This window comes from Sapajus apella, unplaced genomic scaffold, assembly GCF_009761245.1.
Source record: "Sapajus apella isolate SASKATOON/1434 unplaced genomic scaffold, GSC_monkey_1.0 scaffold78, whole genome shotgun sequence".
NCBI lineage: Eukaryota > Metazoa > Chordata > Mammalia > Primates > Cebidae > Sapajus > Sapajus apella.
Genome location: NW_022437018.1, coordinates 2,354,822 through 2,381,128, shown reverse-complemented (window position 1 = coordinate 2,381,128; position 26,307 = coordinate 2,354,822). Strand labels below are relative to the sequence as shown.

Below are 26,307 nucleotides of genomic sequence, written 5' to 3'. Positions count from 1 at the left end.
AAAGTTGTTAAAGACTCGGATGTATTTTGCAGGGTTTTGCTGAGCTTTATCCAGTGTTGCCAAAGGCAGGAAGGAAAAACCTAATCAACTTGTAATGATGTTATCAGTGAGAAGAAGGAGAGGCAGAGGCTGCTCAGTTCGCAGAGCTATGGCTCTTGGTTTGCTTGTTTATTTAACTACTCAAGAAAAAAATAGTGACTCTTTGAAAAATTTGTTGCTGCTGATTGGAAAGAACTTCTCCCATCCCATCTGAGTGTATTTATGCAAGGTGCTATTTTGTGTGGGAATGCTGTTAACCCCAATGAATGGAAGAGCCGGCATCTGATTTCTCTGAATGCAAGTTCAATCTTCATGGCCATACCCAGGTATTTTTGACAAAACACTTTATGGAACAGCAGGACCAGTGTCCTAGAGCATAGCAAACAAGGAAGAGAATGGTAAGAGAATTCAGAGATGTATGGATGGGGGTTGGAGAGGTTGGGGGAGACTAGAATTAAATTATAATGATTTAGAGCTTTCATAAGAAAGAGATAGGAAGCTACGAGGATGAATAGAACCTGTACATTAAAATATTTAGGCCAGGCATGGTGGCTCACACTTGTAATCTCAGCACTTTGGGAGGTGAAGGTAAGAGGATCACTTGAGCCCAGGAGTTTGAGATCAGCCTAGGCAACATAGTGAGACCTCATCCCTACAAAAAATAGAAAATTTAGCCAGGTGTGGTGGTGCATGCTTGTAGTCACAGCTACTTGGGAGACTGAGGCAGGAGGATAGATTGAGCCCAGGAAAGGGAAGGCTCCAGTGAGTCATGATCCCATCACTGCACTCCAGCCTGGTGAGAGAGCAAGACCCTGTCTCAAATATATATATATATATATATATGCATATGTATGTATGTATGTGTATATATATTTATATATATATAAAACTAATCATCCCTGTCTCAGACACACACACACACACACACACACACACACACACGTATAAATCTAATCAACACGTCCATCTCAACAACTATTAGAAATGGTTGTATTGTACCTTAGGCAAATTGACTAAAATCTCAAAGAATGTTTTAATATTTAGATTTTAAAAATATATTGGGTCCACATGGTTTTGACTTGTAAGGGAAGTTCTTTGAACTTGGAAATAATGTTACTTCAATCAGTTAAACCAATTGTACTAAGCATTGATTGGATACATTATTTTCAAGCTTCCCTTATTAAACAGTATTCTGATCATGGGTGCAGTATCTGAGTTCCTCTGTACTGAAAAGAAGAACCCTGCAAAGCAGGCAAATAGATTCTGATCACCAAAAAGGAATATCCTCTATCGTGTAATTAAGGGTCATTAGAGGCTGGAAGTCAGTTCCCTACATGTGGTTATGGTGAGCTTATCAGGGACAGTCTGGTCAATGTGGGTGCACTGGCAGTTCGTTTGGTGAAACAAAGTCTACCAAGAGTCAACTCTCTAGGGCAGTACCTCCGTGGTAAAGTATCTTCACCTTCTACAATCAGTTGTGGTTTGGACATCTCTTTTTCGAATTCAAATGTATCCATTTACTGGGGCTACCATGAAGACACCAGTACCATCACTTAAGATACAGACCCTTGAAAACATGGATCACCCACCCCCATTCCTGTTTAGAAATGTTGCAATGTTCTCCCTTTCAGAGATCTGGTACTGCCAGTGTCATTATGAACAGGGGCTCTGAAATTGCAGGGTAGTATCGAAGCAGGAGGGCTGCAGACAAACCTCTCAAACACCAAACAGGGAAGGAAGGGGTCATTTTATTCATCTGGGAGCTGCGGTGGCATAGATGCCTCAACATCCGAGCTCCCCAGCAAAGAAAACCTTGGCTTACCGTCTGAGAGCTGCACATGTGAGAGGATCGAGAGCATGGGGGACATCACTAGGTGGGGGTCTGAGCAGCTGAGCAAGAACAATGCCTTCCAGGAAAAATTACTCCTTTCCGTATCCGTGGTCTATAGATAGGGTTGTGGTTAGCAGTGGGGGAGGTAATCCTTTAGACCTGACCAGCAGCACCAACTCTGGCTGACTTTTAACTTCTCCTTTTGAAATGCAATGTAGAAGGCTAAAAGGGAGATGGCCTTAGAAGCTTGGGAGGAGGGGGTCTCCTTCCTCAGTATGTTTTAACGAACATACCCTCTAGAGAAGAATCTGGAATACCCTTACTTTAAAAAAATAATTATCAGCTGCATGCGGTGGCAAATGCCTGTAATTCCAGCACTTTGGGAGGCCAACGTGGGTGGATCACGAGGTCAAGAGATCAAGACTATCCTGGCCAGCATGATGACACCCTGTCTCTACTAAAGATACAAAAATTAGCTGAGTGTTGTGGTATGTACCTGTAGTCCCAGCTACTTGGGAGGGTGATGCAGGAGAATCACTTGAACCTGGAAGGCAGAGGATGCAGTGAGCCGAGATCACGCCATTGCACTTCAGCCTGGGTGACAGAACAAGACTCCATCTCAAAAAAATTATCTAGGTTGTATACACACACTGAGAGAGGGAGAGAGAGAAAAAGAGAGAGAAAACTTGCAGACCCTCAGGGGTCAGTGGATACTAATTTGAGAAACAATCCATTTCTTTGTCTAAATCAGTGAATCAGTGGTTTTCAAACTCTGGGACTCTAGGGAGGAAGGCAAAAGATTAACGATCTTGGTATACCTTGTTCAAGTTCATACTTCTCAGACCACCTGAGGTCACACCAGCCTCCCTCTCTTTCTTAGTGTTTCTGTGCATCTTCCTATCTCTATCAGGAATTTTGATAATCACCTCTTGCCATGTGTTATTATTTAGCCACTTCATTTTTGCCTAGATTTTAAGCTTTCAGAAAATATTCAATAAACAAGTCAAGACTCTGTAAAGATCTTTTCTGACCCTGAACAAGAAGCCACTGAGTCAGTCTGTCTATGTTATCAATTGTTCCATCTTTCCTTTCTGTCTTGAAAAGTTCTAAGAACAAGATAAGCTGATAAAAAATAAAGCACTCTGGGGAGCTAACAATTTTATGGGCAATGGTATTTTAACTTATACCTAAGTCTTATGCTGAGAATTATCAAGGGCATTTTTTTTAAAAAAGAGAAGGAAAAAACACCTACTTTTTCCAGCTCAAAAAGAAAGGTTAAATAATGATTTTGCTTCTGTTTAGTATAGCTGTTAGTAAAAGTATAATTATAATGCTTTTTAAAAATAATAATTACAGATGGGATACACACCACTGCATGTGGGCTGCCACTATGGAAATATCAAGATTGTTAATTTCCTGCTCCAGCATTCTGCAAAAGTTAACGCCAAAACAAAGGTAAGCTCCTTCCTTCTTTTTTGTTTCCACCAAAATCATTTATTTTTGTTTCAAAGGAAGTAAGAATCATCTCTTCCATCTTCCTTCTACAGAATGGGTATACGCCATTACATCAAGCAGCGCAGCAGGGACATACGCATATAATAAACGTCTTACTTCAGAACAATGCCTCCCCCAATGAACTCACCGTGGTAAGCACTCAGGGCCAGCTCAGGAGAAGAGGGAGGAGATAGATGGGCCTGGCTGTAGTGTCTTCTTACATTTTTCATTGTACTTCCATTAAGAGGGATACACAGAGCATTCAGTATAATGAGAAAAAAAGAACCATGAACAATAACAAGAGCTGTTCAGAAAGAGAGGTGATTAGTGTTTTATATGTGAAAACTACTGATTGCATTGTCACCTAGTAGGAAGTACACATGTCAGAAAAAGAAATTGTGTTGGCTTCATTGATTGCTTACTTGGAACATGAAAAACTTCTTGGATTGCATGTGTAGCTGCCCCGACTTTGCTCTATGAGTACAAACAGGTTAGGTGGGTTTTGTGCAAGGTATGTCTCTAATGAAACACTTTTTTGTGTATGACAGTGGGATGGGTCTGATTTTGTATCAGCAAAAAAAAAAAAAAAAAAAAAAAAAAATGTGGTATAAGGCTTGCTAATTCCTGGTTCACATTTTCCTTTTGCCAGAATGGGAATACTGCCCTTGGCATTGCCCGGCGCCTTGGCTACATCTCAGTAGTGGACACCCTGAAAATAGTGACCGAAGAGACCATGACCACAACTGTAAGTAAGGAATGCAGAGCCTTGTTTTCCTAGGAGCCAGCTTTCAGCCAGTTTTCTTGGGCTTTTCTGAGATGAATATTTTTCCCGTTCATAAACGAAGCACCGTGTTGTAAAATACAGTTGCCTCATTGTTAGCAGTCAGGACAGCAGAATTCTTACCGCCAATGTGAATAAAAATTTAAAACACTATGAATACCTATTTAAAAGATGCATTTGTAGCTACGGAGTTTTTACTTCCATATACAACTAAATGTGTTATTTGTCTGCTTTGATATACCAACTTTTTAATGAAGTGGTGAAGGCAGAAATTTTTTAACATCCTTCCTTGACAATGTAAAAAAACTGAAAACTCTAAGTTGGTTCCTTAAAAATGTTTTAATGTGCAAATGGTACATGGATACGTTGTCATTCCTGTGAAAAATTTTTACATTGTTTAAAAACAAATCCAGATGGAATCAGGACTGGTTTTGTCTGCTACTGTCGCTCATCTTCTGTCTACCTATAAGAGTTTTTAGAAGAAAAACAATGGGCTGTTTTGTTAGAATTTAAAGTGAATGTTTACCAGGAGGCCCTATTGCTCAAACACACTTTTATAAACTGCAGCCTCTAGGATAAGTCATTTCTTTTCAACCCCATCTGTGGTCTTTGAACAGCATCAAGAGTTGATAACTTTGGAATTAAGAGCAAATATTACATGATATCAGAGGCTTATTTGAGTTATTCCTCACTCCATGACTCAACACATAGGCCTGAGATTGACTCTGTTCAGAGTAAATATAGGACTCTGGAACATTTTGAATTATCAGCTCTGTCCCCTTTTCTCTCCCACCACCTTCTAACATGAAGGAGAAAATGGTTAGTATCTGCAAATTAGTTTGTATACCTAGTGCTTTTTGTGAAAAACATGGGTTGAGAGTCTCTGTAGCTACCTGCAGTTTGAGTTATCTGGCAGTTTTACTCGATGTATCATTCTTAGTCATTAGAAACTGAAAAATAAGCCTGCTGATTCCAAGAGAAAAATGTTGTAACTTGCAAAAGAGAAAACAATTGTTTTAATGGAATAGAATAATGATTAGCAACCAGCACACATTCTGAACTTCATGATGCACTTTGTCTAAGAGATAAATTTCTACATGTTGCTTTCATACACCTCTTGAGTATTTCATTATATTAAAATCTATTATTAAGTTCCCCCAAAAATGTTCAAACCAATAATGTTTATTACCTTTAATTTTATATCCCATATTGCTCTATCTAGGATAGGACAGGAGAAGAAGAGGACAAACTATTTAACAATAGACGAGTGTCACAATGCTATAAAGATTTGAAGTCATTGCAATAAACCTATAATATTAATACTTCTATTTCAATGTTAAAAGAATTGAGACATGTAGAAGTTCAAAATGCAAATCTTATTTGGTTGAATTTAAATTACTTTCTCACCCATTAGGAAATTTCAAAACGATTCTTCAAAATCAAAAAAGCTTTAAGAGAAAGTAGAGTTAAGGACAAGATCAAGTTACAGCTTCAAAAAATCTGAAAGGCCGAGAAAAGTCTCAAAGGTTCCTATCAGAGGAGAGAATGTATACAGAAGTGCCTTTTCACTCTCAGCTGTCCTTGTTGGTGACTTTCTGCAAAACAGAGAAGACGCTCTGCATGCTAATGGGAAAGGTCCAGTTTGCTTAGTGAAGACATGAGGCTTCCACCAAAAGAAATATTCATGTTGATTAAAAAAGAGTCCGTAGAAGTTTCTAAGGCTTGTTCCAGCATTGTGGTAGTTGGTGTATTCTCTCAAGCTGAGACACCACCTTGTCAGCCGTGCTTTAGTGATTACATGTAAACTAGCTTAGACAGGACTGATGTAATTCAGGGTGGAGTGTATGATTTTAAGCTAATAACTATGGCGCAGTCTCCACCACAGGCATGATATTTGTATAGCCAGTTACTGGGACTCCGGCAGCCATTGATTCTATAAGCAAACTTCAGTTTTTCAAAACGAAAAGAGAATGTCTTTTCCATATGAATAAAATACATGATGTGGCAATGCTGAGAAAGATGGTTTAGTTAATTAGATTACAATCAAAACGGCATACCAAACTGAATAGATAGAAGCTGATATTCAAAAGATGTGAATTGTATCTTTTGAAACTGCATTGTTTAAAATACCCAATTTCTTCATATGTAAGGAGCAGAACACCTCTAGCACCCAGATATTGGTTGCTAATACCATTCTCTACTGAAAGCAACCAGGGCTCCTTGGAGAAATGCTGAATCCGAGACTAGCACAGGAAATATATTAGATGAGCCTGGAACATCTTAGAGTGTCAAAAAGTAAGGAAATGCTCCTCCTTCCCTGACCCAAAGCAAATAATACACAGACACAATGGTGGGGGTATGTGGAAGGGACATAGGAATAAACTGAGAGTTCCCAATGGCCACAGCTGGAACAATTTGACCTAAATAAATAAATATAACAGTATTGAAGTATAGTGCAAATTATAAAATAAATATCTGGGAATTCATACTGTTATATAGAAGTAATTCAATAAATGGAAAAGAAGACACAAATTTCTCAGGCTAAAAAATTCCAAATAATGTATGAAAATACTTCACTCTCAAAGAAGTAGGACATAATTCCCCATTGCTTATGTGTGGGCTGAACATAGTGATTTCCTTCCAAAGAAAAAAGTGTGGAAGCAGAGGGAAATAGAGTAACTTTACAATGGAGAAACCTGACAAATACTGCCTCAGCCATATGATCAAGGTCATGTTGATAAGTCACAATGATAAGTCATGTTGATGGTACATACGGTTGATACAATGTGATGAAATGGCACTTTTCCTCTGTGATGTTTATCCCTAAAACAGACAATCCCTAGTCGATGGATATTCTACAAATATCTGACCAGTACACTGTAAAACTGTCAAGCTTATCAAAACCAAGGAAAGTCAAATCCAAATCAAGACCACAGTGAGATACCATCTCACACCAGTCAGAATGGCGATTATTAAAAAGTCAAGAAACGATAGTTGCTGTTGAGGCTGTGGAGAAATAGGAATGCTTTTACACTGTTGTCTGAAATGTAAATTAGTTCAACCATTATGTAAGACAGCGTGGCCATTCCTCAAAGACCTAGAACCAGAAATATCATTTGACCCAGTAATCCCATTACTGGGTATATACCCAAAGGATTATAAATTATTCTGTTACAAAGATACATGCATGTGTATGTTGATTGTAGCACTATTGACAATAGCAAAGATGTGGAGTCAACCCAAATGACTGGATAAAGAAAATGTGGTACATATATACCATCGAATACTATGCAGCCATAAAAAGAAATGATATCATGTCCTTTGCAGGGACATGGATGGAGCTGGAAGCTGTTATCCTCAGCAAACTAACACAGGAACAGACAACCAAACACCACATGTTCACACTTACAAGTGGGAGCTGAAAAATAAGAACAGGTGGACATGGGGAGGAAAACAAAACACACTGGGGCCTGTGGGCAAGGAGGAAGAACATCAGGATAAATAGCTAATGCATGTGGGGCTTGATACCTAGGTGATGGGTCGATAGGTACAGCAAACCACTATGGCACACATTTGTTTAGCTATGTAATAAACCTGTGCATCCTGCACACGTAACCTAGAACTTAAATTAAAAAAAAAAAAAAAAAAAAAAAAAAAAAAACAAGGAAAATTGGCCAGGCATGGTGGCTCATGCCTGTAATCCCTGCACTTTGGGAGGCCGAGATGGGTGGACTACCTAAAGTCAGGAGTTTGAGACCAATCAGCCTGACCAACATGGAGAAACCCTGTCTCTACCAAAAATACAAAATTAGCCTGGCATGATGGCACATGCCTGTAATCCCAGCTACTCAGGAGGCTGAGACAGGAGAATCACATGAACCCAGGAGGCGGAGGTTGCAGTGAGCCGAGATCGCACCTTTGCACTCTAGCCTGGGCAACAAGAGGGAAACTCCATCTCAAAAAACAAACAAGGAAAGTCTGAGAAATTGTCACAGCCCAGAGGAAACTAAGAAGACACAACTAAATATAATACAGTATCCTCCATGGGATCCTAAAACATAAAAAGGACATTAAGCAAAAACTGAAGAAAAATGAATAAAATATAAACTTTAATCATAACGTATCAATGTTGATTCGTTAATTGTGACAAAAGTTCCATGCTAATATAAGATCTTAATAATAGGCCAGGCTCACACCTATAATCGCAGCTCTTTCGGAGGCTGAGGCAGTGAATCACCTGAGATTGGGTGTTCGAGACCAGCCTGGCCAACAGGGTGAACCTATCTCTACTAAAAATACAAAAAGTAGCCAGGAGTGGTGACACACATCTATAATCCCAGCTGCTTGGGAGGCTGAGGCAGGAGAATCGCTCGAACCCGGGAGGCAGAGGTTGCAGTGAGCCGAGATTGCACCACTGCACCCCAGCCTGGGCAACAGAGACTCCATCTCAAATAATAATAATAGAAGTTTTAATAATAAGGGAAACTTGGTTTGGGGTATATGGGAACTGTCTATACTATCTTCACAATTATTCTATAAATCTCAAACTCTTCTAAAAATAAAAGTTTATTTTTACCAGTGTTCCATTGCAGTATTACATGCTGGAAAAGATATCAAGTAATGCTTTATTTCAACACAATAACTGGGGATAGGGGTAGAAATCACATTTACCAAGTATTGTCTCTAAGAAACAATGAATTTGTACCTCTTTTTAGTTTTAACAACCTGGCTTTTTTTCAGTTGTCTTATTTAAATGTGTGTCTTCCCTTGTACCATTGGTCTCTCATATGCTGAGAATTTTTTTAAAAAAACAATCACTTTTAGACAAGTCATTAAGATTTTCTCACTGTGATGCTGATAGTGTCTTTTGGATGGATATAATCTAAGTTATCAAAGGGCAAGTAATTGAGGCAGTAGGCATTTGCTCCATAATATACTGTTCTTTAAATTTTGGGGGAGGCCAAAACGATCCTGCCAATGCATCACTTTTAAAGTATCTTTTCATATACATTGTTTTAAGTGTTATTTTAATATTTTGGTTTATCTTAGGAATTAAAATTACATATAAGAGGAGAAGACAAAATAGATGGAAAGCTTTGCAAAAGTGATAGAAACATACTTCTTGCAGTTCATTTGGCTTCTCTTCAGCTAAGCAAAACCTTTAGTGGAACGCAGTGACAGATTCATCAGACCATGAAAAAGTACAGCAGTGGAATAGGAGGGGCAGAATCTTCTCTTTTCCTTTAAAAAGCTTTATTAGAGACCTAAATCTTTTAAGCTGTGTTGATTTGCCACTAGAATTCTCTCATTTTGTATTCCTGGGCTCTGTATATGGTGACCGCCTTTATGCCACTAAGGGACAAAAATTTTGATGTCATTTTATATGTGGGAGATTCAAGATATTCAACACATGCATTTCACAAGAAACTGATTAATTCAGAGATAAACGAATAGACCCATTAAAATGCACAGTCTGCTCACACTAAAATGACTGCTTTTTTGTTACCAGACCATCACAGAGAAGCACAAAATGAATGTTCCAGAAACGATGAATGAAGTTCTTGATATGTCTGATGATGAAGGTATGAAAATGTTCTTTGCATTCACAATAATTATGAGTGACTGTGTATTTTGTTTGTTTCCTGAAGAAAATTCATTCCAAAAACGTTTTTCAGGAATATTGAAATGTTTTGTTGTAATATCAAGAGTGTGTATTTTTCATCCACTTATATTGTTCACTTAAATCATGCAGTTCGTAAAGCCAATGCCCCTGAAATCCTCAGTGATGGTGAATATATCTCAGATGTTGAAGAAGGTATTTGCAAATTTTTATTGTGATGAAACTTAACTACTACCAACTTTATCTTTCATTTCTTATCTTTGAAATATAATATTTCCTTGAGTTACTAACTTTTCATATTATCTTGATATTATAATTTGTGTATCAATTAAATAATGTGTATCTGGTAAAATTGTTAGTTCTCCCTTTTAAGTCTCTTTATCTTTCCTTGAAATGGTTCCCTAACTTTAACATATAAAAGTGTCACTAATTATCTGGATTACTTGCCTTCTCTCTGTTTCTATCAAACAGAATACTAATGTTTTTATTGGTTGCGTCTGAAATCTAGAAAGAGAAAACTGATTAATGTTTATGATTACAGTATTTCTTAAAACAAGTAAGAGAAGGTTCCTTACAGGGAGTCCTTTTAAATGCCCTAAGACTTGCCCATTCTGCTTAACTTTGTAAAAAAAGATCTTGAACTAATAATGAAAACAATCTGAAAAAAACTTTTGAAATAGAAATTTTCAGTAATGATTTACTGAAAGAGATCAAAATATTATTGTAGCTATGCTTTATGTGTTTTAAGAAATTGGTTTCTGTCTTGCTTAAAAACCAATACTTTCACCATGATATCTGTATATCATGATATATAGATATATCAATGTATGGCATCTTTGAAAGGTCCATTGGAAAACTAGCATTTTTATAGTGAGTAAATGTTGTACAGATGATACATTTTGGAGTTTCACTGAAATAATGAGATATTTACCATGGGAAAATTATATTTAACTTTTTTTTTTTTTTTGCATAATTTGACTCTCCCAAATGATGGGAAACCATCAAACACATTCTACTATATTGTGACCTCTTTTGCCCCCTCTCATGCAGTAGTTTTCTTTTGGGTTAGTCTTAGTGTTGCTAGTCTTTTTTTTTTTTTGCCTTTAAGTAATCTTCCCCATTTTAATTTGTGTTAGTTCTTTCTTTGATTTGCACGAATTTCAGTGGGAACCTAAATAATGGAAAAGCCTATCTGATCCGAAGCCACTTTAACCTTTTTGTTATCTAATCAATGGCTTCCCATTGTAATGCATTGTGGCCAGCGACTGCACACTCCAATAAGCTAATGACCTGGTGGTCGTTTAGGGACCTGGGAGGATCTGGCTCAATGTTTGTAAATGTTGTTTTGAGAAACATTAAAGGCTTTACTCAGTTTTCTTTCTTCTTTTCTGAAGCATCAGCTATACATTTATTTACCTCCCTTCTATCCCCAGATGAATATTTGTTATTGTCTTCAGGACTTTTAGAGTAATATGCCTGCTGTCATATTTCATTACCTTCTCATGTAACATTTCAGAGTAATTTTGTGCAGAACATAAAATTTAAAAATGATATTCTTACATAGATGTTTACACACAAAAAACATGATGTCAAAAGTGTGTTTGCCAAATGTAATTATTAGGAATCATAGTATGACAATCATAGACCTAAAAAAAATGTACTGGTCATTAAGAAAATATCCAAAATTAGCCCCATTGATGAGAAGCCAAGTTTGAATGGACTATGTAACAGCCTTATACATGTGGATAGCTAACCAAATAATTTCAAAAAAAGAGATTTTTAATCTCTAAATTTGAAATTAATTGACTTCGTTAGTTAACTAGAAATGTGTTTATCTCAGCTTGGGAATTTGAAATTGGCAATTTTAAATTTTCATTTTATTTGTCTTTTCTTTAAAATCTTTGGCCCTCAGTTTATGGTATGACCAGGGCTGTTGGAATCAAATGGCTTTTGATTTTATGGTATTGTTGAATTTAATGTTGAACAGGATTCCTTAAAGGTCACTCAATCTGAACAAACATCTGCTAGAATCCCATCTGCTTAGGATCTCCTATGCCCAACCCCTTCAAATAATGGAAATTCTTTAATTCCTAAACTGCCTAGTCCATTTGGACAACTCTATCTTTTAAAATTCTTCATTTTATTGAACTTCCTGTAGCTTCTACTCATTGATTCAAGCTTTGGTATATTTGACCAAGTTGATGAGAAGACTACATTCTACATAGTATTTGGAACAAAATCTGCCTCTTCTGTGTGACCATCTTTCAGATATTTAAAAATACTTTTTCTATTTCTTCTTAGTTTTTTAATTTTTTCTTTAGATACGTCATTGCTACCTCCTTTTATTGTTCTCCTCACCAACCTGGTCACCCTCTCCTATGCATTTTCAACATGTCTATGCCATCTCAAGTTGAGGAGACCAGAGCTCAACGCAGTATTTGAGGTGTATTCTCATCAAAGCAGAGTACAGCAGGGCTATTGCATTCTCCATGGAAGATACTAAATGTCTATTTTTGAAGATTAAAATACTTTTCAGGTTATAATGTACTTTCAATTTGACTCATATTAGTATTACTGTCTGCTAAGATCCCTAAATTTTGCTTACAAGAGCTCAGGTAAGCCACATTTACCCAACTATGTATTTACGTTGTTCTCTGGTGCATAAATTAACATTTCTAACTACTGCAAATCCCAAAACAAATCATTTTGAAATTTTAATTCTAAAAGGACCCCTACAACTTTAATGATAGTTTTATCTTCTGACTCATTTGCCTGATAGTCTTGCCAGAGCTTTGATTGGCCCTTTAGTTAGATTTAGTGTTGCCCATTTGAGTAAGCTCCTATGCAGCTGTGGCAAATGTTCATTTCCATGAAGCCATAGGCATGTTGTGAGTCTGTCTATCTACAAGAACTGGTGAGACATCATCACATTGGCACCTTAGGGTGTTAAAGAATAATGGCAGCTTTTAAAAGCAAATAATAAGCAATTTAGGCTGCCAGTTTGTCTCAAGAAATAAAAGAGTTTGTAATAAGAGAAAATTTTAATCTTGATTCTAAAAATCTGCTGTAAGTAGATATTTAAAATAAATAAAATAAAAAGTAAAATAAATATTAAGGAAGAAATGCCAAGAATAGTCTCTGTCTTCTTTCTCATTCTCTTTTCCTTTTTCTTCTTTGCCTTCTCCTTATTGTCCTCCTCTCTCTTTTGTACACTGTGAGACATTAGTATACATGAAAGAATGTTCGGATTCATTTCTCAAAAAAATAAAAATTAAGGAATACAAGACTAGACAATGTTATCATTTAATGAGGTAGGAGAACAGTGGGGCCAAGATGCGAAGCTGAACACAGGTCGAAGCATCAGCGAAGCAGAGCAATAGAAGAGGTCAAGCAACTTTGTCCAAGGCAGGTGTTTAAGCTCGCATTAGGCAGATGGGGACTAAGCCGAGCTCCTCAGAGGGCCAGATGCATTTGTAGATACCTTACTGCCCTACTGTCTCCTGTCCCAGAAAATACCTATTACATTCATATAAGATTAATATAAGTATAAAATTAGTATCTTGATTTTAGTGCCAGTTTGATTCTTATATTTTACAACTCTGTTTATTGAAAATATGAAAGAATGTGTGTATAGAAAAAGGAAGAAAGAAGGAAGGAAGGAAGAAGAAAGAGAAAGAGAAAGAAGAGAAAGACGAGAAAGAAAAAGAGGGAAAATTGAGATTAAGGCTCAAGTGATCGGATTTGGCTTCTCCTCCCAAAGGATTTCACATTGGCTTTGGTTCAGCTCTGATCTTAAATTGTAACTGTCTATAAAATGTATTTTATAAATCAGGGTGGGGGGAGTATAGTTATTTTAGCTTGCAGAATTCTAGTGGGTTGAAGTGTAGTTATAGATTGAGACATAATGAGAAGTGGAATTAAGCCATGGAAAGTAAAAATCTAAAAGGCAGCTCTGTGAAATATGACTCTATTAGGCAGGTTTAGGAGACAGCAGCTGGTGAGACAGCTAGGAAGAATTCTTCCTGCTAGGACGAATTATCTAATTCTTAGCTACTTTTAGATTTGATAGGGCTGAAAAATACCTTTCTGAATCAAATGCAGACACTAAATATTAAAAGAAAAAATAAGAGGCTAAGTATACATGTGGTAAAAATAATATCAAGTGGATGTAAGTTTGAGATGTAGTAAAACAATAAAATTTTAGCAGATAATAGAGTGACATGAGGGGTAACGAGAGTCATGTTCAGTTCAGCTTTGTGCGAAATTTGGTGGCCAGTGGAAGCCACAGCAAATTAAAATCCATAAATGTCAAAGAACTGAAGGCACAAGTTGGAGTCTTGTAAGTCTGTTCCTGCCATTACACTGATGAGGAAGGAATGCCCAAGTACACATTGAATGGTCTTTCCAATGAGGTTAGTGGCAGAGCTGGACAAGAAGACTGGTCTGACACTGTGTAGTTTTAGATCATCTCATTCCCCCACCCCCAAAATCTAGTCAAGTAAAACACTGGGAGTGGAGAAGGAACACATAGACCTCTAACTCATTGTGATCAATTACTTGCAAACAACACTGCATAGATCATCTCTTTCATTGCTATTCCAACTTGATCTGTTTCTTATATATAGAACCTAAGAATGCATATTTTTAGCTTCAAAAAAAGGGAGGTGTGGCCAGCGCAGTGGCTTATGCTTATAATCCCAGCACTTTGGGAAGCCGAGGTGGGTGAGTCGCGAGGTCAGGAGTTCAAGACCGTCCTGGCCAACACAGTGAAACCTCGTCTTTACTAAAAATACAAAAAGTAGCTGGGCATGGTGGTGGGCGCCTGTAATCGCAGTTACTCTGGGTGCTGATGCAGGAGAATTACTTGAACCTGGGAGACAGAGGTGGCAGTGAGCTGAGGTTGTACCACTGCACTCCAGCCTGGGCAACAGAGCTAGACTTTTTCTCAGAAAAAGCGGGGGGGTGTTAAGGAAAAGAACAAATCATGTTCTTGCAAACTATCACAAGGTAATAAGAGTTTTTTAATTTGTAATTATGGATACACAATAATTCTATTTATGGGGTATATGTGATATTTTGATACAATCGTACAGTATGTAATGATCAGAGAGTAATTGGGATGTCTACCAGAGAGTAATTGGGAACATTTCTTTGTGTTTGGAACATTCTGGTTCTACCCTTTTAATTGTTTTGAAATATACAATAAATTATTGTTAACTATAGTTGCCCTGTTATGCTACCAGACACTAGATCTTATACCTTCTGGCTAACTGTATTTTTGTGCCAATTAACTATCTCCTCTTTATTCCCCCTCTTTCCAGCCTCCTGAAACCATCATTCTACTCTCTGTCTCCATGAGTTCAATTTTCTTTTCAGTTACCACATATGAGTGAGAACATGCTAAATTTATCTTTCTGTGCCTGGCTTATTTCACTTAAGATAATGTCTCCAATTCCATTTGTGTTTTTGCAAAAAAAAAAAAAAACAGGATTTTATTATTTTTTGTGGCTGAATAATATTTCATTGTGTGTATGTACCATATTTTTTATATACATTCATCAGCTGATGGATACATAGGTTGATTCCATATCTTGGCTACTGTGAATAGTGCTGCAATAAACAAGGGATTAATAGATATCACTTTGAAATATTGATTTCCTTTTTTCTTTTTTTTTTTTTTTTTTTTGATGTATACCCAGCAGTGGGATTGCTGGATCATATGGTTTTCTATTTTTAGTTCTTTGAGGAACCTCCATACTCTTCTCTATACTAACTGTACTAATTTACATTTCTACCAATAGCGTATGAGGGTTCCTTTTTCTCCATTTGCTATTGGCACAGAGAAATGATAGTGATTTTTATATGTTGATTTTGTATCTTGAATTCAACTGAATTTGTTTATCAGTTCTGATAGATTTTTGGAGGAGTTCTTATGTTTTTCTAAATATAAGATACCATCTGCAAATAAGGATAATTTACTTCTTTTCTAATTTAGATGCCCTTTATTTCTTTCTCATGTCTAATTGCTCTGGCTAGGGCTTCTAGTACTATGTTGAATAAAAGTGATGAAAATGGGTGTCCTGGTGTTGCTCCAGATCTTAGAGGAAAGGCTTTCAGTTTTTCCCTATTGATACTAGCTGTGGGCCTGTTGTTTATGGCTTTTATTGTAGTGAGGTATGTTCCTTCTATACCAGTTTTTTGACCATGGAAGGATACTGAATTTTATTGAATGCTTTTTCAGCATCAATTAAATGATCATATGGATTTGTCCTTCATTCTGTGAATATGATGTATCGCATTGATTTATTTGCATATGTTGAGCGATCCTTGTATCCGTGGGTGATGAATCCCACTTGATCATGATGAATGATCTTTCCACTGTGTTGTTATATATGGTTTGCGAGTATTTGAAGACTTTTTGCATTTATGTTCATCAGAAATATTGGCCTGTAGTTTCCTTTTGTGTATGTGTGTGTCTTTGTCTGGTTTTGGTATTAGGGTAACACTGACCTCACAGAATGAATTTGGAAGTGTTCCTTCAATGTTTTTTAGAATAATATAAGTAAGTTTAATATTAGTTATTCTTTAAATGCTTGGTAGATTTAAGCAATAAAGCCATCAGGTCCTGGGCTTTTATTTGATGGGAGACTTTTTATTTGTAATTGTATCTTGTTACTAGTTAGTAGTCTATTACAGTTTTATATTTCTTCATGATTCAATCTTTATATGCTTTACGTCTGGTTATTTATCCATTTCTGATAGGTTTCCCAATTTATTGGCATATAGTTGCTCATAATAGTCCCTAATGATCCTTTGAATTTTTGCAGTGTCAAGTTGTAATATCTCCATTTTCATCCCTCATCTTATTTATTTGGGTCTTCTCTTTTTTTAGTTAGTCTGGTTAAAATCTTATTGCCTTTTCAAAAACCAACTTTTTGTTTTGTTGATATTTGTAGTATATTTTTAGTCTCAACTTAATTTACTTCTATTTATTATTTATTTTCTTCTACAAATTTTGAGTTTGATTTACTTTTGCTTTTCTGATTCTATAAGCTGCCTCATTCAGTTGTTTACTTGAAGTTTCCCTGCTTTTTTGATGTAGGCATTTATTGCTATTAACTCTTTTAGTACTACTTTTGATATCTCCCATAGGTTTTAGTGTGTTGTGTTTTCATTTTCTTTCGTTTCAAGAAATTTTTAAAAATTTCTTCTTAATTTCTTCATTGACATAATCGTCATTCAGGAGCATATTGTCTGATTTCCATGTGTTTATATAGCTTCCAAGGTTTTTCTTTCTAGTTTTATTTCATTGTGGTCAGAAAATATACTTGATATGATTGCAATTTTTTTTAAATTTTTTGAGACTTGTTAGTAAATAATGTGTATTTTACAGGTGTTGGACAGAATGTTCTGTACAAGTCTATTAGGGTCATTTGGCTTATAGTAGATTAAGTCCAGTGTTTCTTTGTTTATTTTTTTTCTAGATGATCTGTCCAATGCTAAAAATGGGGTGTTAGTGTCCCAGCTATTAATGTATTGGGGTCTATCTCTTTACCTCTAATAATATTTGCTTTATATATATTTGGGTGCTTGAGCATTTGGTGTGTATATATTCATAATTTGTATATCCTGTTGCTTAATTAACCCCTTTATCATTATATAAGGAATGACCTTCTTTGTCTCTTTCTACAGTTTTCATCTTGAAATCTGTTTTATCTAAGTATAGCTATTACTGCTCATTTTTTTTTTGGTTCCTATTTGCATGGAATATCTTTTTCCATTCCTTTATTTCAGTCTGTGTGTGTCTTATAGGTAAAGTGAATTTCTTATAGACAGCATATAGTTCAGTCTTGTTTTTAAATCCATTCAGCCACTCTATGTCTTTTGATTAGAGAATTTAGTCCATTTACATTCAGTGTTATTGTTACTAGGTGAGAACTTACTATGCCATTTTGTTGTTTGTTTTCTGGTTGTTTTGTTTGCCCTCTCTTCCTTTCTTCTTTCCTGTCTTTCTTTGCATAAAAATGACTTTTCTCATTGGCTGGGCATGGTGGCTCATGCCTGTAATTCCAGCAATTTAGTAAGCTAAAGCAGGTGAATCACTTGAGGCCAGGAGTTCAGCCTGGCCAACATGGTGAAACCCCGTCTCTACTAAAAATTCAGAAATTAGCTGGGCATGGTGGTATGCACTGTAGTCCCAGCTACTCAGTAGGCTGAGGCAGGAGAATTGCTTGAAACCAGAAGGCAGAGATTTTCTTGCTTTTAGTATTTTGTATACCTATTAAAGGTTTTTTTGTGCTTACCATAAGGCTTGCAAATAACACCTTATCAATTATTTTAAACTGATGACAACTTCACTCTGATTACAAAGAAAACAGGCAAAAAGAAAACTAAAAACTCTACACTTTAACTTCATCCTCCTCACTTTTTGACTTTTGTTGCCTCTATTTACATCTTTTTATACTACCTATCTCCAACAGTTGCTGTAGTTACTATTTTTGATAGATTTCTCTTTTTGTCTTCCTACAAAGGTATGAGTGGTTTATACACAACAATTACAGTGTTAGGGTAGTCTGTATTTGTCTGTATGCTTACATTTACCAGAGAGTTGTATGCATTTAGATGATTTCTTTTTGCTCAATAATATCCTTTTCTTTTAGACTGAAGAACTCCCTTTAGCATTTCTTGTAAGATAGATCTGATTTTTCATGAAATCTCTCAGCTTTTGTTTGTCTGGGAAAGTCTTTATCTTTGCTTCTTTTCTCTCATGGCCTTTGGGATCTTTTTTTATCCTTGATCTTTGAGAGTTGGATGACTATATACTTTAAGGCAGTCTTACTTGGGTTGAATCTGCTTGTCCTTTGAGTTTGTTATACCTGGATATTCATATCTTTCTCTAGGCTTGGAAAGTTCCCTGTTATTCTTTCTTCGAGCAAATCATCTACCCCAATCTCCCTCCCTCTCTGCCACCTTCTCTCTCTCTCTCTCTCTCTCTCTCTCTCTCTCTCTCTCTGTCTTCATTCTCTTTAAGGCCATAACTCTTAGATTTGTCCTTTTGAGGCTATTTTCTAGATTTGTAGGTATGCATCATTCCTTTTTATTATTTTATTTTATTTTTTCTTCAGTGACTATCGATTTTCATAGAGCCCGTTTTCAAACTCATTAATTCTTCTGCTTGATCCATTCTGCTATTGAGAGACTGATGCATTTTTAGTTTGTCAATTAAGTTTTTCAACTCCTGAATTTCTGCTTGACTTTTAAAAATTATTTTAATCTCTGTTAAATTTATCTGATAAAAATCTGCTCTTTGTTATCTTAAAATGCATTGAGGTAGCTTGGGCAACATAGGGAGACTCTGCCTTTACAAAAAATAAAAATAAATTAGCTTGGCATCATGATCCCAACTACCTGTGGTATTTAAGTGAAATGACCACTTGAGCCCAGGAGGTCAAGACTTCAGTGAGCTGTGATTGTGCCACTGCACTCCAGCCTGGACAACAGAGTGAGAATCCTTCTCAAAAAACAAAAAAAAATCATTTAGCTTTCTCAAGACAGCTATTTTTAATTCCCTATCTGACATGCCATATATCTCCATCACTCCAGGACTGGTCACTGATGCCTTATTTAGTCCATTTGGTGAGGTAATGTTTTCTTGGATGTCCTTGATGCTTATAGACATTTGTTGATTCCTGAGCATCGAAGAGCTGGGTATTTATTTGTCTTCACAGTATAGGCTTGTTTTTACCCATCCTTTTTGAAAAGGCTTTCCAAGAATTCAAGAAGGATTCAGTGTTGTGACCTAAGCCTATGGTCACTGCAGCCATTTCAGCACTAGGGAGTGCCCTAAGCCCTGGAATGCTGCAACTCTTACAGATTCCTAGATACACAGCCTTGGTAGATTTGGGGGAAATAAGGGAGAATTCCCTGGGTTACCAAGTAAAAAGTCTCTCTTTCTGGAAGAGGAAGTCCCTCTTTGCACCAGGATGCCTGGAGTTGCGGGAGGGATAAGGCAGGCACTTTAATAGCCATCACAGGTGGCACTGCACAGCGTCACATGTAAAGCCTTGCAGACCAGCACAGTACTGAAGCTAACCCCAAGCCTGTAGTCACTACTGCCTGGCTGTCGCTGATGTTTATTCCAGGCCAAAGCCACTTTATTCAGCAGGATGGGGTTGTTCCATCAGGACAGTAGATTCCCTGCTGGTCCAGGGTGGGTACAGAAACACTGTCCAAAAACAAAGGCATGGAATCAGGGGGTTCAGGAGTCTCCATGGTGCTTTATTTTAATGTGGCTGAGCTGGTATCCAAGTTACATGACAAAGCCCTCTGTATTCTTCCCTCTCTTTCTCCAACTGGAAAAAGTCCCTGAGCTGCACTACCTGGAACTGGGGGATGGGTGACACAGGCACACCCTTGGCCACACAGTAGGTGTCACACCTGTAGTCTACCACTTCTGTATTAGTCAGGGTTCTCTAGAGGGACAGAACTGATAGGATAGATGTATCTGTAAAGGGGAGTCTATTAGGAGAATTGATTCACATAATCACAAGGCAAAGTCCCACAATTAGGCCATCTGCAAGCTGAGGAGCCAGGAAGGGAGTCTGAATCCCAAAACCTCAAAAGCAGGGAAGACGATAGTGCAGCCTTCAGCCTGTGAGCAAAGGCCCGAGAGCCCCCGGCTCTTGGTGTAGGTCCAAGAGTCCAAAACTGAAGAACCTGAGGTCTGATGTTCAAGGGCAGGAAGCATCCAGCACGGGAGAAAGATGGAGCCCAGAAGACTTAGCCAGTCTAGCCCTTCCATGTTCTTCTGCCTTCTTTTATTCTGGCTTTGCTGGCAGGTGATTAGATTATACCCATCCAGATTGAGGATGGATCTGCCTTTCCCAGTCCACTGACTCAAATATTAATCTCCTTTGGCAGCACCCTCACAGACACACCCAGGAACAATACTTTGCATCCTTCAATCCAATCAAGTTGACACTCAGTATTAACCATCACAACCTCCAAGACCAGTGTAGCACCAGGGCTTGCCCAAGGACTGCAGTCCTTGTGACCTGACTGCTACTTAAATTTATAATGGACCCCAAGCCACTTTAGTCAGCCAATGGTGAAGCTGGCTAGGACTCAGTTTCCCCTTGCTGGAGTGGAGGGTTCCCCTCCAGCCCAGGGCTGTCCTAAATGCTCCTTCCATGCGCGCTGGCAGAATTCTGCCCGGTGCTCTGTTCCGTTGCAGGGCAGCACTGAGCTCCAATGCAATGTCGCACACTCATTTTGCTCTCTCTTTCCGAAGCCCACAGATTCTTTCTCTATGCTGTGCTGCCTGGGGTTGGGGGAGGGATAGCGTAGATAATGCAGGACTGTCTTTCCTAGCTTTTCAATGCCTCTCCCCTTGATATTACATTAAAATCAGGTACTGTGATTGCTCACCTAATTTTTTTGTTATTATGAAAGTGCTTTCTTGCATTGATAGTTCTTCAGTTTGGGGTTCCTATGAGGGGACAAATTGCTGGAGTGTTCTATTCAGCCATCTTTCTCTATCTCTCCTCCCCTTTACAATAATAATACATTTTTTAAAGAAACTTCCTCTTTAGTTTGGCAAAAGAACTATATAGACCAAGATGAAAATTCAAGTAAAATAAATATAAGCATAATTTTAAATAGATTTTAAGAACTAAAAGCCAGTAGTTTTAATGAACATATCAGTATATTCTCATTAGGAGAGAATAAACAGATTTTGGTTGTGTTGTTTTGTTTTGTTTTGTTTTGAGACAGATTCTCACTCTGTTGCCCAGGCTGGAGTGCAGTGGCATGAGCTCAGCTCACTGCAACCTCCGCCTTCCAGGTTCAAGTGATTCTCCTGCCTCAGCCTCCTGAGTAGCTGGGATTACAGACACCTGCCACCATGCCTGGCTAATTTTTGTAGTTTTTAGTAGAGACAGGGTTTCATCATGTTGGCCAGGTTGGTCTCAAACTCCTGGCCTCATGTGATCCACCTGCCCCAGCCTCCCAAAGTGTTGGGATTCCAGGCGTGAGCCACTGTGCCTGGCCAAATAAACAGATTTTGACTTGACACAATCCAAAACTCAAAAAAACAGGGAGAATTACTTTGGGAAATGTGAAGGTAGATCTGAAGAAAACCACCAGGAAAAGACCCTTTAGGACCTCTTCTTGCCAAATGTCTGGGACTCTACTGCTACCCTAATCTCCTGATCATCCTAAATCAATAGGACTGTTATGTTATTAGCTTACTAGATCAAGTTGCCCTCAGATGATTCAAGAGTTTGGCTGCATTAAGTCGCTGTTCTTAGCAGCAGCAGAAATTGTTCTTCACCCAAAAATGTATCATTTTACAAGAACCCCTTACATTATATCATTTAGCCTTTTGCCTGAAGACCTCTCTGCTTACAATTGGCCTTTCAAATAGACATTCATAATTGCATGCATCTCTCAGGGATAAAGCCAAAATGGTAACTTTAAAATACAAGAAGCAAAGACTAAATCTTATTCTCTGTTTTATTTATCCCAAGAACCTAGTATACTGTTTGGCACACAGAGATCTTCAATACATGTTTGGTCAGTTGCATCAACATGAAGGCATACCCAAGAAAGGGATAGTTTTGCAGGTTTCTGAGATGATGCAAGATGAAGATTGCCTACAATGCCACTTTTTCCTTCCATTCAACCCCTTTTTACTGAGACAGTCCTAGGCTATGTCTTAAGTGGATCAACAGCTTTATAATGACTCTCCCAAAACATATCTGCATCTCAAGGAATAGTTGATGAATTTAAAAGAATTACCAGCTAAAGAAGATCTGTGGACTGGGACAAGAGCCTTTATTCAAAGCAAAGTCTGTTCTATCACTGGTATCCTGTCTTTGGAATTGGAATCATATAGTGATTATCACCCATACTATCCACTTATCCAGCTATGTACATTTTCATTTAGGTTCTGACATCTTACATCACCTTTCCTAAACATACCCCTTGAAAATGGTGTCTCTTCTCACCCTTCTCCATCTCAGTAAATGGCTCTATCACTCAAGGCAAAATCTGAGTTATATCCAGTCTCTCTTCCCATAGCACTTCTATTCAGTCCATCAGCAAGTCATATCAGTCCTACTTTCAGAATACATCTCAAATCTCTCTTCCCTTCTCCATCTCCATTTTTGCCACCCCATCCAGGCCACCAACATCTCTCCATGGAATACTGCAGGAGCCTCCTTACAGACCTCCACTTCTCCTCAGCTTTCTGTCCAGCATCCATACAGGCCTTTAAACATATACATAGGATCACGGTATTCCACTCCTTAGCTTAAAACCATCCAAAGCTTATAGTTAGGCTTTTCGGATTCATTCATACTGTTGCGTATAATTGAAGTTCACTCATTTTTATTTCTATACAATCTTCCATTGTCTGCCTTTACCACATTGAGTTATCTACTCTACTGTTGATGAGACTGTGGGTTGTTTCAAGTTTGGGACTGTTTCTGCAAACCTTCTTATATAAATTTCCTGGTACACATATGCGTACATCTCTGTACGATATAAACCTAGGAATATAATTGCTGAGTTGCACAAAAGACAACAGAATTCATCAAAACCAGCTGACAATAAACTATGCTTATAAAATTAGATAGTGAGATTTTTAAGCAAGGAAAAGAAAATATAGAAAGCAATTACCTTGAGGAGGTAAGAGGGGCCTGTGTTTTGGGAGGGGGGAAGTGGGAGTCTTCTGAGGCACTAATGATATTCTATTTCTTGACCTGGATGGTATTTATTTTATAACAGTTTGCTAAAATATACATTTACATTTTATATATTAATCTGTGTGTTTGCTGTATTTTATAACAAAAGTAACCAAGCCTCACAATTTACATAAACACACCCCTAAAGTAGTCAAATATGAAACTAAAACCCACCCAAGGCTTTATATTGCATTTAGAGTAATTTCAGTCACTTGCCATGGTTAGTAAGTCCTGTATGATGTGGTCCCTGGCTACCCTCTTTCCATTCTTCTTTCACTTATGCTTTTTTATTTCATCCTAATACTCATTTTATTAGTCATGGATTTCAAGAGTCAGCGACTTTTTCTATAGCAAGCCAGTGGTAAATATTTTTGCATGTTTAGTCCATATTGGCCTCTGTCACAGCTACTCAACTCTGCCTTTGTAGTACAAAAGCCACCAGAGATAATACCTCAACCAAGGGGGCTGATGGTGTGATACTAATAAAGCTTATTTACAGAAATAGGCAAGAGGCTGAGTTGGGTCCATGGAATGTAGGTTGCCAATTCATAATTAATTTTTTATATTTTCTTTCAAACTAGACTAGTCAGGGCCGTAGGATCAGAGTTGTCCTGGTCACTATCATAGCTCTTAGGATATATACATATGTACCTTCATTCGTGAATGCATCTACTGGCTTAACTACACACATTTACCTGTGTCTCTGTCTCCCCTCAGGATTCCATATAAACTAATACTGTCACCATCAGAAACAAGGTACTTACCATTATTGAGCCTTCCTATGTGTAACCTTTAATGTAGGCATTAAGCTAGACACATTTCATGCATTATGTAATTGAACCCTCACATTGATTCTCTAAATTGGAGCCATTGTCATTTCCATTTCATAGAAGTGGAAAATAAGTTTCAGTAAGGTTAAGGAACTTGATTAAGGTCACACAACATCAGTGCTGGGGCTGATACTCAAATCCTTGTACTTAACTTTTAATATAGATGTTGCCTGGTAATTTAGATAAGAGCCCCAGAACTGTTAGGTTATTGTAAGTTTGAATGACTATGCTAGTCTATTTTGCATTCCTATGAAGGAATATCTGAGGCTGGGTAATTTATAAAGAAAATAGATTTATTTTGGTTCACAGTTCTGCAGACTGTACAAAAAGCATGGTGGCTAAAACAGATTGTAATTTTGAGCATTTTTTTCCTCTACATTGCATCTGTCCTTGCCCATCCATCTGCTTCTGATAAGACCTCAAGAAGCTTTTACTCATGGCAGAAGGTGAAGGAAAGTCAGATGGCAAAGGAAGGAGCAAAAGAGAGGAAAGGAGAGAACTTCAATTATATACAACAGTGTGAATAAATCTTAAAAGCCTAACTGAAGGCTCTTTTTAATGCCACATCTCACGGTAACTAACAGAGCAAGCACTTACTCTTTACTGAGGGGATGGCATAAGCCATTCATGGGGGAATCCATCTCCATGACCCAAACGCCTCCCAGTAGACCCTGCCTCCAACATTAGGGATCACTTTTCAACATGAGATTTGGAGGGAGCAGACAGTTGAAGTATACATAATGAGATATATAAAAAGCATTTAGCCTAGAATTTGGCATGTGGTAAGAACTCAGGAAATGTCACTTACTTGATACTTTATCTTTTTACTTCTCTCAAAGTACTGAACATCATTATTAATCCTATTTTTACTCCTAATTTCCATTTTGTTCTAATTTAATACCCTAATTTAAAGTAGTATTAGTCTTAATTACATAAAGGAGTCAGTTTCAAGGAGTTTAAGATATTTGTTCAGGTTCACACAGTTACAGAAACTGGAATTTGCATTTAGATTTTTTTGGCTTAGACTTTCTATTCAATGAGATGCTTCTGGTAGTCTGTTTTGCATTGCTGTAAAGAAATACCCGAGACTGGGTAATTTATATAAAAAAGAGGTTTATTTGGCTCATAGTTCCACTGGTTGTACAAGCATAGCACCAGCATCTGCTTGGCTTGTGGTGAGGCCTCAGGAAGCTTCTATTCATGGCAGAAGGAGAAAGGGGAGCGGGAATGTCACACAGCAAGAGAAGGAGCAAGAGAGAGAGGAGGAAGTGGCAGTCTGTTTAACCAACTATCTCTTGCACGGACAAAAAGAGTGAGTACTCACTCATTACAACAGGGAGGGCATCCAGCCATTCATGAGGGATCTGCCCCTATGACCTAAATGCCTTCTACTAGGCCCCACCTCCAACAGTGGGGCTCAAATTTCAACATGTGATTTGGAAGGTACAGACATCCAAGCCATATCAAGTGCCATAAGAGAATAACAGATCAAATGACAAGAAAATTTAAAAGACAGGGAGATTATCAAAAATGAACTTAAAAGGCATTTTAAATAATAGGATTTGGAAACACAGAAATTTTGCAAGGGTAGAAGAGTGGTGATTGGGAAGAGGCGTTTCAAATTTAGAAAACTTGTTGGTCAAAGCATCAGAGACAGAAAGGCACAGGCCCCCACAGGAGAGCTCAGCACACAGGAGTGGGAACAAGGGTGCAGACCCAGGCACCAGATGAGGTCCCCAGGGCAGCACACAGGGAGGAAGGGAAGCAGTTCTAGGAAACTCTGGGCACACATAAGAAGAGGAATGCTAATGGACATGGAGATGGAGCAGTGAAGGATGAAGGGGAGACTCTGAGGAGTGGGAGCTAGAGGAAGCCTGGGAGGAACTTTCCTAGAAAGCTCCAATCAGATGAGCCCAAGTGGTATAGGAGGCCAGGTGTGGTGGCTCATGCCTGTAATCCCAGCACTT

The 26,307-nt window shown here is 37.8% G+C and overlaps 1 protein-coding gene across 15 annotated transcripts in view; it reads left to right on the top strand.

The window, feature by feature from the left end:
* Positions 1-26,307, top strand: part of ANK3 (ankyrin 3) — a 677,335-nt gene that overhangs the window by 533,210 nt on the left and 117,818 nt on the right. For 13 of the 15 annotated variants that reach the window (XM_032252635.1, XM_032252648.1, XM_032252646.1 and 10 more), the window contains 5 exons: positions 3,227-3,325; positions 3,418-3,516; positions 4,014-4,109; positions 9,655-9,727; positions 9,898-9,960. In XM_032252635.1, coding sequence (XP_032108526.1) covers positions 3,227-3,325; positions 3,418-3,516; positions 4,014-4,109; positions 9,655-9,727; positions 9,898-9,960 — 430 coding nt within the window. The remainder of the gene's footprint in view (positions 1-3,226; positions 3,326-3,417; positions 3,517-4,013; positions 4,110-9,654; positions 9,728-9,897; positions 9,961-26,307) is intronic. The other 2 variants (XM_032252639.1, XM_032252638.1) reach the window with 1 other exon arrangement.